At 38.5% G+C, this 12,249-nt stretch overlaps 3 protein-coding genes across 5 annotated transcripts; 1 reads left to right on the top strand and 2 right to left on the bottom strand.

The window, feature by feature from the left end:
* The first annotated feature begins 134 nt into the window (after positions 1-134).
* LOC119981014 (probable phytol kinase 1, chloroplastic) lies at positions 135-2,593 on the top strand. The gene is made up of 6 exons (XM_038823950.1): positions 135-578; positions 1,372-1,439; positions 1,540-1,674; positions 1,772-1,887; positions 1,962-2,076; positions 2,179-2,593. The coding sequence occupies exons 1-6, from the start codon at positions 264-266 to the stop codon at positions 2,363-2,365; spliced, it is 936 nt and encodes a 311-aa protein (XP_038679878.1). The 5' UTR covers positions 135-263; the 3' UTR covers positions 2,366-2,593.
* Positions 2,594-3,284: 691 nt separating this feature from the next.
* On the bottom strand, positions 3,285-6,423 carry LOC119981013. Of its 2 annotated transcripts, none has more exons than XM_038823948.1 (2): positions 6,286-6,423; positions 3,285-5,527 (listed from the first exon to the last, which is right to left on the bottom strand). In XM_038823948.1, exon 2 carries the CDS (start codon positions 5,506-5,508, stop codon positions 3,718-3,720), a length of 1,791 nt encoding a protein of 596 aa, XP_038679876.1. In that variant the 5' UTR covers positions 5,509-5,527; positions 6,286-6,423; the 3' UTR covers positions 3,285-3,717. The 2 variants fall into 2 exon arrangements, with proteins under 2 accessions (XP_038679876.1, XP_038679877.1); XM_038823949.1 differs by lacking the exon at positions 6,286-6,423 and adding an exon at positions 5,920-6,183.
* A 2,218-nt stretch (positions 6,424-8,641) lies between these two features.
* LOC119981174 (GABA transporter 1-like) lies at positions 8,642-11,696 on the bottom strand. Of its 2 annotated transcripts, XM_038824223.1 has the most exons (6): positions 11,082-11,694; positions 10,531-10,761; positions 10,152-10,249; positions 9,873-10,062; positions 9,414-9,781; positions 8,642-9,148 (listed from the first exon to the last, which is right to left on the bottom strand). In XM_038824223.1, exons 1-6 carry the CDS (start codon positions 11,194-11,196, stop codon positions 8,768-8,770), a joined length of 1,383 nt encoding a protein of 460 aa, XP_038680151.1. In that variant the 5' UTR covers positions 11,197-11,694; the 3' UTR covers positions 8,642-8,767. The 2 variants fall into 2 exon arrangements, with proteins under 2 accessions (XP_038680151.1, XP_038680152.1); XM_038824224.1 differs by lacking the exon at positions 10,531-10,761 and having other exon boundaries at positions 11,082-11,696.
* Positions 11,697-12,249: the final 553 nt, after the last annotated feature.

The following is a 12,249-nucleotide window of genomic DNA, read 5'->3' as shown; positions in this document are numbered from 1 at the left end:
AAAAATGATAAAAAATCGACAAAACCGATCGAATATTGATTTAAATTTTAGGACATTCACGCATAATAACGGCAACGGGCATTTTTTTTTTACCATGAATAATGGCGGCAACTCCTTAGAATCTATCATCGAATCCAATCGAAGTGATTTTCACGTGAAAAAAATGTGTAATTTCAACAATTCACCTAATTCCAACACCCAATAAATTCCCGAAAACATACGGAAGAGCTCTCAGCTCACTACCTCTCCGGCTCCCACCACCAATGGACCACCTCTTATCTTTCCGGATGATACCGACGTCTCCAATCCTCTGCCGCCGAGTGAGCACCTCCACCGCGGCCCCAACCACCACCACGCACTTTCTCCTCCCTCACACTCGACAGCCTACCTTTCGCCTCCGCATTCTCTTCCCACCACGACATGCTTACTGTCCTCACAGATATTCGGTCACCGCGGCAGCTGTCGGAGGGATTGGAGTTGCGGCTCAGGACGCCGCAGCTGCCGCGACTGTCCTGGCCGGGGCCTACGGTCTCGTCTTCACATTTGACACTCTCACTCAACGGAATCTAATTCAACAGGTATGACTAACTTTCTTGCGTATGCGTGTTTCTTATTATGGTAATTGTGGCACAATTGTAGAGAGAGATCGTTGAGAGAGAAAAAGTTTGTTGTTTGATAGAAGAATTACAGTACATTCCATTCTTGGTCAAGAGGAATGACACTTTCTGGTTCTCTCAAGCATATTTCCCCAAAATGGTTCTCTGAAAAAGACCTTTTCGCCCTTGTATGATTATACTATTACATTATATTTATAATAATCTATTAATAAGATAGCATGTAAATTTGCAGTTACTACTAAGAAAAGGCATTTTAATGTGATTCAATTATTTTTAGCATTCATTTATTGGTTTTAATATAGATATTTAAGAATTAATGAGAAATGTTGTGTGTTAATTTAGTTTTGGTGTATAAGTTGGTATTTTCATGAATGTTATTCCTATTCCATCTGTACCCATGAAATTATTCACATATTTTGGTTTGTGAATTGGTAAGGCCATTGTTGTTTACTTCCATGCATCTATAAACAAAAAATTTGATCCTTTAGAACATGCCATATTGAATTTGAAACTAAAATGGTGTTGCAAATTAGCAGTAGGGAGCTGCAGGTGCAGCATTGTTTTTCAGTATATGTAGCAAAGAAATTACTTGGATTGCCGCAATGCTTTCAGCTTGATGTCAATTTTTAAAAGGCATATGATTTGCGTAGCTCCTTTAAGAAAGAATGACTTCTTAGTTCTTACCTTGTTCAAGAAATACCCTGAATTTTGCTTTGACAAACCTTTCTGTTTTGTTTACTGATTAATGGAGCAGAATTTGAGCCGAAAGCTGGTCCATATACTGTCAGGGTTGATTTTCGCACTTTCTTGGCCAATTTTCAGGTATCACTTATCTGTCTTGGAACATCCAAACTTGGTAACTTCATGTTCGAATATGTGTTCTCTTTAACTAGTTCTGCTGATCATCTTAATCTTAGCATAGCACCTCAACAGCGGCTCGCTACTTTGCGTCGTTGGTTCCTATGGTGAATTGCTTAAGGCTGCTCATTAATGGCCTCTCATTGGGTACAGTGGATGAAGGACTCATAAAATCTGTTACACGAGAAGGGAAACCGGAGTAGTTACTCTCACCATCATTAAAAATGTTATTTGGCTTCCTTCCTGGTACAAACAATACAAGCTTTAACTTAGCTTTAATTTTGTTGTACTTGTAGGGAGCTTCTCAGAGGTCCTTTATATTATGTTGTTGTATTGATAGTATGTGCACTCGTCTTCTGGCGTGAATCTCCATGTGGATTGATCTCATTAGCCATGATGTGTGGTGGGGATGGTAATACCTCTGCCTTTCGCAAACTCATTCATCTTTTACTGCCGAACCATTTTACTTGAAGTTGAGGGTTACAGGCGTTGCTGATATCATTGGAAGAAGATTTGGGAGCATGAAAATCCCTTATAATCAACATAAGAGCTGGGCTGGTAGCATCTCTATGTTCACTTGTGGGTTCTTGATCTCCATTGGGTACGTTTCAACCATTGACCAGAGACGGTCAATTCAAGTAAAAAAGTATCACATTCTGTTGTGTGGGTAATGAGATTGACATGATAATAATCTGCAATGCAGGATGCTGTATTACTACTCGGTTCTTGGTTATTTCCAGTTGGATTGGCACTCGACCATACAAAGGGTTGCTTTGGTCGCATTAGTGGCAACAATGGTGGAATCCCTCCCAATTACCAGGGTAATAGATGACAATTTATCCGTTCCTTTAGTAAGCATGATCATAGCATATCTGAGTTTCGGTCATTAGCTAGGCTATGTAATACCTTCTTTTCATTATTTTTCTTTATGGCCTAGGTAAGTTTTCAAGTTTTAGGTTGATTATTAGAGTTCAACCTGCGTGCTCTCTGAATTTTAAGCCACTGGGTTCATCATTGTACAATGATTCAGAATTACTGATTGCTGTTATGCTTCAAACCTCCTTTTCTTCCCAAATTTTCTGGTTACGTATATGAAATGCCTTGGTGTTTTAAGCTCACTACAATGTATATGGTTTTAACCTTGGATTGATCTCCCTCGGTTGCATTCTCTGCTTTGATTCTTTGAACTGGGATGATCCAGAAGATCAAGAGTTCCCAGTTTTTGCCATATCCTCACCCCCAACATGTCTTGATTGTGTTCTATGGCCTATTAGATTGATAGACCAACAAAACAAAAGGTTGATGAAAATGGTAATTGTATTTAGATTCAATACGAGTTACTGAAAGTATGATCCTCAATAGAAGTGAATCGTGGAAAGTGGATTTGTTTGGAATTTTCTCATAGACTCGTGTAACAGATCGCAAACCTTTTGGGATTCTGGTGGAAATGAATATATGCACAGCTTGATTTACACGCGTCAATGTATCAAAGTAGCCAAAATATATTGTCATACAAAATGTTCCAACAAAAATGAAGTATAGCTCAATCACCTTATCTCAGACAATTCTCACACCACTGTTCTGCACCACTGCCAGTGATAAGAACTGAGTTACGAAATAAAAAGCTCAAAAAGTAAAAGGCAATATCACTGCGATCAATTTGCTGGTCGTAACCAAACCAGTAACAATCTCGCTGGAACGTTTCTAGAGAAACACTTGAATCTGGAAGCATTTACACAAACCCTATTTAGCCAAACTTATGAGATTATGCAGTTCAAACTTCAAAAAGTTATCGCCTCAACATAAACATGCCCAACATGAAATCTCCTTAATGTAGAAAGATTTGCAATTCTATTAATGGGGGGTATAACTAACAAATATATGCATTTCATGGAAAGAAGACTTGAATAGAAATGGTAATGGGCTTTTACCAGGAACAGGTAGAGCAGCCACGTTTCACAGACGGCAAGAAAGATAATCAGCACTCACCAGAAAGAACAGAATAAACTAAAAGGGCGATCGCATAATATATCATACGCGCACCAATGGCTGTAATTTTCAGAATACAATATCACGTCTCAGGTGGTTGCAACAAGACCAAGCAAATTATCAATATCACCAGGTGGAATCGAGAACCTCACATCAGAGTCCGGGACTACCATTTTGGCCATACACGGGATGCAGTAAATTTTTGAGGTAATTAGGATTCCAAGCGGGCCACTATAAGGAGCGGAGAAGATTTTCACGCTTCTAGGTCCAAATATTTATCAAACACGCTAGCGCTGGCAGATTCAGGCAAAGCTTTTGCATTAACTTCTCTACCGAATCTCCAGATATAATTCAGACCAACAAGAAGCTCAGTGATTGTTGCCTCTATCTTCTCCAAATTTGCAAAGTAGATGGTCTGAACCAGAAGTACATTTGTCCTCGAAACAAAGTTTAGCTGCTCAAAACTCCGCTCAGATTGCCATCTTATCATGTTATGAGCAAGTGGAGCCAACCATTCTAATATTGCTGTCATTGCATCAGTCCACTCTCCTGCAAGATCTGTATCGTAATCCGATGAGGCCAAGCTCTTTTTATATGGCTTTAGCTTTGCCCTAAGAGCAGATCTCAAACTTGCAGGTAGCATGTTGTAGAGGTCATCTCTTGCATCATTACCAATCAAGTGAGGAGATGCCACTAGCTTCTCAATTACAATTATAACATTTGCATAATGCAGAGCTAATGCAGCAGCACCAAGGGTTTCAGGAGGAGCTTTCAACAAACCATGCTGTGGACAAAATCGTGATGGGTACGCAGTGCCCTGACCCTGAGGAATGCTATCTGCATCACTTACCCTGACAGTCGCTAGAGGATTGTTTGAATTCAACAGACCATTGACAACATGAGTGCTATGCCTAGCCATAAACTGGCCATTCAAAGGTCCTACTGCAGTCAATTGGTTGGATTTACGTTGTGGTTTCTTTCCCTGATGGAATGGTGATTGCACATGACTCCACCACTTCTTCTTGCTCGATTTATCAGTTCCAGAAATCAAGCCTGATTTGGTTGCCGTCTTCCCAAGGGGTCCAGAATAAAAGTGGATATTCCGGTCCTTTCCAGAAATAGGACCTGACTTTGCGATAGAGCCATGAGGAGGAACCGAATGGATATAACTGGTCTTGCTTGTTTTAGAAATTGGACCAGATGTTGTAGTAAACCTTCCTAGGGGACCAGAAGAAAATCTAGGAAGACTGCTATTTTCAGATTGATGAACTGAAGATTGCATCAATGCAGAAACTGATTGGCTACGATCAATAAAATCAGAATCTGAAAACCCAGATTCATTAACATCGAGTGTCTCATTAACTCCAAACACATGCTTGATCCGACCGAATATTGTGAATAGAGATCTGGCGAGAAGGTGTACCATGTAATCATATGTCCTGTTCCAAGGAGAGATATCCTGCAGATTCTTCACTACATGCTGCTTCCAAGCAACCTTCTTCTGAAATTCAATCAAATTATCTTGCTCCCCGCCAATATTCTTCATTCTCCTCAGTGTTTGCTCAAGATCAGTAAGCAATTCCATCTCTTGGTACAAAGTAGCATTGACTGAAATAAACCATTCCATTTTCTTGACTTTCTTATCCATTTTCTTCGAACTAAATGCCCAACCATGCGGGTCAGCACCAACCTTCATCCACTCCCCAAAAACGAGCTCAAAATTCTTCAAATTAGGATCGTTGCATTTCCTGGCCAGCCTAGCCACAGATTTTGCCACACATCCCATATTCTCAACCATCTCCACACAAATCAAACCTACTATATAATCATCATCATCTGACACAAGCTTTTTTATGCCAACTGAATTTGTGATCTCCTCTCTCGACCTAGCGACCTGCTTGTCGTTCAATGACTGCCACATATGAACCAGCTTTGACATTAAGCTAGCAACTTCAAATGCTAATACTCCTATCACCACTTTTTCAGAAGCATCATGCTTTCGGGGATTTCTCCACAAATTACGAAACCACGACTCTGAAACCATCTCTTACCCACTAGAAAGCCTGTAAGAAGAAAGAAATTAAAATCAACAAGCTAAATCCATCAAAAAATCTTTTGATTCATCAGCTCAAATCAATGCAACAGGAATCAACAGTAAATTAAGTATGGGAATCAACCTGTTCCCGTTCCAGTTATGGGGTAAAACTTATTTCCTCATTAGATGATTATAAACCGAAACACACAAATTCCAATCTTTCTTTGTCCTTTTTATAATTTTGAAGCTAAGCTTTAATACCAAACTTGCCTATTTCACTTTGAAGTATTTGCTTTTGCAACTTAAATAGCTAAATCTATTTCTGCAAGTGAAAACCCAAAGCAATTATACTAAAAATGAACAATAAGCATATAAATGAACTGCCCAAAATACAAGACAGAGCATTGACTAAGATCTTACCAAATTACCAAATTCAGGATCTACCATCCCAAGCAAAACCCATAATTGAACAAATACAAACAAAGAACATTTACAAACATACTTTTGATGGTCAATCAATAAAGAACAAATATGAAAGGTAGCAATGGAAAAACACAGAATCTCAAAAAACCCACATCAGAATCTCATTTATTAGTCACAGTCACAGACCCAACTCAGAACACCAAAATAACCTTACTTTATCCTCAAATTCTCATGATTACGCATAAAAAAAAAAAAAAAACCCAACAGTAGAATCTTAGCTACATCTCAAAACCGACAAGCCAGTCCAAAACCATAAAAGAACCAACGAAATAATGACAAAGGAGTTGACAGAGGGAGACTTACTTTCTCATGCAGAGAAGTGAAGAAACGAAGAATCTCTGAAGAGGAAAAAAAATGAGAACTTTCAGAGAGAGAGAGAGAGACTAATACAGCCGAAATATTAGAAAGAGAGAAGGAGATGAGAGAAAACGAGTGAAAATTAAAGATAAAAAATGGAAAGACATCTTTCCAATTAAGTAATTAAGTGTATATCTTTGTGATTTCATCCCTTGACTTTCTTGTATTTGTGTATACGCCACACTTCTGTATACCTTTATTTATCACAAAATAATGTCTTTATTATATTTCCTATACTGAGAGTATCACCATTACTACTTACTAACATCATAAATATGCTTTTCAAACATGCCTTGCCTTGTGGGATGCGTCAATAAGGTGTGGAGCACTTTGGTGCAATTTCTGTTTGGTCATGAAGATTCAATTGTTTGACTTGAGCCCACCACACCCACAATGACTTCTAGTCAATCGATAAGGTCATTGCTATGATTTATGAACAACTTTTTCTTTTACATTAAATTTTTTGGCTATCATTCTTCTAGTATGTGGGATCCGTAGTCATTATCCGTCAGATGCACACATAATAAACTCATCTAGTCTATATAAGGTAAGAGTCCATAAACTAAGCATGCCATGCAAGCTCATGAAAATTCACGTGTGAGCACATATCTCCGAAGATGATTAAATCTTGGTGGAAGAACACGATTATCATACTCCTTAGTCTTACCATCAAGCAACATAATAATCGTGTCTTTTGTAAATCCACTTACACTGTTTAATATCGTAACAAGTCGTAAAATGTTAATGTGATAAATTAAATATGAATCCCCTAATACTTCTAAATAGTTAAGTTCGTATATTACTGTAGGATACATATACTGTTGATGTGGATGGTGAACCTGAGTTTCTCAGCTGGAAAGATTCATTCCAACGAATTCGACATCCCAACCAACTCGGCCATCCTTAAGTTCACAAATCAGACTTCATAAGCACGGCAAACGTCACACTCTAGTTTGGTGCCAATCGTGATCGGAGAATTGGAATCATGGAGGCAACTAAATTTTAGTGGGTCAAAATCATTATTGACTAGAACATTAAAACACTTGCCAGAAAATCGAAATAAAGGAAAGTCAGAGGGCACAAATGCAAAATCCAGAAAAGAGTGGGAGATCTGTCATAATCATTAAATGGAAACAACGCGGAAACTTGGTCGTTTTACATGTTTAACCTCCGAATCCGAATACCCGACTCGCAAAAAGAAAGCCGCCAGATTTGATCCGAACAAGGTAATCACTAAATAAATCCAATTTGATTGAAAATGCCAAAAGAATGTCTAATCAGGTTTTTAATTCAGTTTTTTTTTTTCATTTACCCAAATTATTGGTTTTTTCCCTTTACATTAATGTCACACATTATGGTGTTATCGATTTTTGTTTTTACCCTATAACGACACCATATAAATTAACTTTTGGATATTCAATAGGGGTCTAAACTAGGGTCGTTAGTCTCGTGCGCATAAAAGTTTCTCACTTTACGATAGGGTTAGTAGAGCAAAAATCCAACGCGTGACAACAAGAGTATTGCTCTTAATTGGAATCGAACATCCGATATGGGCCTAGAGGCCTTAAACTAGGGTCATCAGTCTTGCCCGCACAGAAGTTTCTCATGCGACGACATGACAAATTGGATCAAAACTCAATGCGTGACCACAAGAGTATTACTCTTACTTGGAATTGAACTCAATACTTTACAAGTCCATACAATTTGGTCTACTTTTAATGAGAATCCAAATCAAAACCTTCTAAGTCCATTAGATTATCAACCAAGTAATTGTTATCGAGCTGCTATTCTGTCACGAATCAATGTAAGAATAACAGAGCCATGTTATACGCAGCGGAATAATTGCATACCTCCGGCCATTGTTGTTCAAGCTCTTGCAGAAATTGTACAGAGAAAACCCAAGTACAAGAACACCCTTTTGCTAGCTGTAATATCTCAAGTATCTTCTGTCTATACCTTTTAGAACGTATGACTTGATGGTGGTCACAAACCTTTATATATATATGTTAGACTAGAGACTCTTGAAATTCAAATAACCATTTTACTTCCTACCATCAAGGAAGTTTACTTGTACTGGGTTTATCCACTACTCAACTACAACCGAAATTCTAGCCACTTAATCACAACAGTTTTGACTAGTCCTTACCTCTAGTTGATGTAGTAAGTGGGCCACTTTAGGTCTCTCATAAGAAACGTGATTAACATTGTCTCTAATAAGAGACTGGCTAACAATCAAGACTCGTATTTTTGGCCTTGCTTGCTCTTTGCATTGTACCGGAAAAAGAAATCAACACAGGGAACGTAAACAAGTAGATTTAAATCATTGAGTGAAACTGTATATTTGAACTGATGAGCACTAAGAATTTGGAAGAACAAAAATCCCAAATAATGCTCTATAAGAAGTTCCATATATTACTGCTTTTTTGCATTACATGTTTGCAAACAAGCTGTATGTTTTGGCATCAAGAACCATTTGTCGAACCGCAGAGACTGTCCCCACTGCTGCTAATCCAGAAGAAACTACTGCAATCAGTGTATTACCCCAGAAAACGAGGCCTCTTTTGGATGGCTTGAATGTGATGTTGTAGAACACCATTGGCATAACCAAATCGAGCGGTATGCATCCAGATGCCCCAAAAAATGCCATTATGTCTCCAAAGAAAGGCAACATTGCAGCAAAGAGAGTCGCTACGATCACCGATAATGTCCGGAAAATTAACCTTGGAATAACATTGCGGATTGAGAATTGATCCATCTTTGCATTCGCAAACCATTTCTCGAACAGCTCGTTCGTTGGCTGCAAGTATATCTGCAATAATAACACAATGAAAACGAATTTAGAACAACAGCACCGGGCTTGCCTATTTTTTGGACAGCCAAGTTGGGTCTAAACTCGTGGCGAACAAGTCGCTCGCACGAATAAGGATAGATCACACTGGAGATCAAACCACAGAAATCCCAAAGGCATGCGCCTTTGGCCGAGGCTGATAACCAGGTAGACTATCCCAGTTTAGTTCCTTTATTAGCACTCAGCTCAACTGCTACACCAAAAGCTCCATGAGTTGTTAACATACCACAGTGATAGCAGACAATTGCATAAGAGTGAAGATGTTAGTCATCAGAAGGAACCAAGTGGGGAGCAACGACGTCGTCTCATCACCCATAAAATTGCTAAGTATTGTTGCTTGAGCTAGATTGCCAAACGTCCAATACCCAGAAATGGCAACACTGAAGTATGTGGTAACTATCACAGCATAACACACACACAAGCCTCTGAACATCTTTCCCTTCACCGGAGGAGCTATAGTTGCCTGTATTTCAGGGATGATTCCACAACCATACGTAGTAACAATTATTGAAACACCATTGATGGCACCGAAAACACGATTTACTCGAGTTCCATTGATCGAATAGTCCCTAACAGGTGCGTTCGCGGACATTCCTGCAATTGAATCACGAAACATGCTGATCAAACACATTAATGTATGTGCCAGAACTTGTTAACCAAAGGAATTTGGTTTTGATTTGTTTACCAATGTGTATGGCGCCCGCTGTGACGCAGACGCTGTAAGCAATAATAAGCAGCAGTGAAATGAGGTTGATGTGCCTTAGTGAATGAAAAGATGGGATTTGTGCTAGGAACAGCATCGCGGATCCGAAAATGATTATGAATTGGTACAGCTGCATACTACTGCCATTGGTGTTGTAGAGCAAATAAATGAACTGGTAAAAGAAAAACACCATTCCACGTTAGAACATTGAGCAATGTTTTCCATTCAGTGTGATTGAAGCAAATACATAACTGTACTGACCTTAAGACTCTGCCCTCCAAGAAGAGTACAAGAAATAACAGCACCATAGCATATCGAAAATTGTAGTGGACCAACAAAATAGTTGTCCCATCCAGGTCCTGTTATGTCATACTATACTCAATTAGTCCTCTCGACGCATTTTTTAACCGATAATTTTTCACCCCAACATGTCCACCGGACAGTTGGGTCAACTCTAAACTCAAGCTGCCAAAGAAATAACGTTGAAATTGTTGGGCGAGATTGAACCTACAACTTCTCACATTTGCAAGGAGTTACACAAGCAACTTCACTATCCCAACCAAAAACTCCGCTCTACTTGCCTACTACTGCATTTGAAAGCGAAAAGAAAAAACAGATGCTCAAGCTGTGAATCTTTTACCTAATATGTCTCTTGCCATGTCTCGGAACCGAAGCTGACGGTGGCCGAGTTGGGCATGGTGTTCCAGAACCACAGAGAGAAGATTGTAGGAGTAGAAAGTCAAGATAGCAGTAAGAGTAACACAGAGTACCCCAACAACCCAACCAAGCAAAGCCAGTGCAAATGGAAGTGTGAATATCACCGGACCGACAATCGATGTTGTCAAATGATATCCACAGTGCAACCATGATCCTACAAATTTAACAGAAGATACTCACAACAAAACTCCACATATGATGGAACAAATTAAAGGCCTTGTGTCGAGTTCGGAGTCCCTACAGTGACAACTGCAGAGAACTCCTGCAGTTTCATGCAGGACCGTCAGATGATGTACTTAACATGGAGCCCACTCTATTTTTTTAATTTCAAAACACAGATCCAACGGCTGCGTTGGAAACTGTCTGCAGTTTTCACTGCAGGGACCCCTGAGGCCTTTGTCAAAGTGATAATCAATGAACATATGTTTAATAAAAGAAAGGAAAGAAAGGAAGATGAAGTTTGAGTGCACTGACCTCTTGATTTGAGGACAAACAAGGCTCCTGCATCAAGCTCTTTCACAGGGGCAAGAGCCTGATTCTTATCAGTAGTTTCTGATATGTTAATGGAGTTCTGAAGCTTAGTTTCCATCTCTCTTTCTCCTCCTCAAACTGACTATTAACCAGTATAAATGATTTGCTGTTATTTCTTTAAAATTATGTAGTCACACTTACCTGCTCTTGATTTTCAAAATTGTGCAAAAACTAAAGAATGGTTGGAGGACATTGTAATAAGTCAAATATATAATAAAAAGTTTCTTAGAGTAGAAACTGTTTTGGATTCATATGAGAGTGACTTCAGCTTTGAAGTTGAAGATAGGCGACAGAAAAAGAAAGCAAAATAGAAGTCAAATTGGTTCACCTTATTTTCACGCATTTAAGATGAAAAAGACTATATAAAATTGAGCATACATAATTGAAAGGCTACAAAATACTATACATTATATTATTAATATAATATAATGGAGAAAACATGGAACAAGAGGTTTGGGTTATCAAAGACCCCTAACCACTCATCATCTTTGTTTCAAGTCTTCTGCAATCAACTGCTGCTTCAGTCTCAAGGAGAGAGAGTTCTTCAGGATCCATGTATTTCGGACAACTCACACTAAATTTCCCTAGCACAATTGGCATCATATTGACAACACATAAAATTAAATCAAAACGGATACTCAGATCTCCACAAACAAATATTTCTTGGTTGGAATGCTAAATGGTGCAGACACCAAATATTGTTGGTTTAAGTGACTGACTTCTGGGCCTCTGGCACTGGCATTAAATATGTGATAAAGAAAGACTTGCTCTTATTATTATTATATTATAGATAGATAGATGTGGGGATTGGATGGGGCCAAAAAGAAAGACAAAATGGTTATCCTAAGAACATATTATTTATAAATTAAGCATGCATAATTGAAAGGCTACAAAATACTGAACATTATATTATTAATATAATATAATATAATATAATATAATGGAGAAAACATGGAACAAGATGTTTGGGTTATCAAAGACCCCACCAGTAAGAGTAATTGCAGTAGTGATAATTTGTTGGGCCAACAAAATTTTATATTGGGTCCCACTTTTATTACATAAAAAGTCAAGTCAAACACGTCTCTCAATACAACCACATCAACAAAACACA

Source organism: Tripterygium wilfordii, chromosome 16 (genome assembly GCF_013401445.1).
Source record: "Tripterygium wilfordii isolate XIE 37 chromosome 16, ASM1340144v1, whole genome shotgun sequence".
Taxonomy (NCBI): domain Eukaryota; kingdom Viridiplantae; phylum Streptophyta; class Magnoliopsida; order Celastrales; family Celastraceae; genus Tripterygium; species Tripterygium wilfordii.
This window is presented reverse-complemented; position numbering and strand designations above follow the sequence as displayed.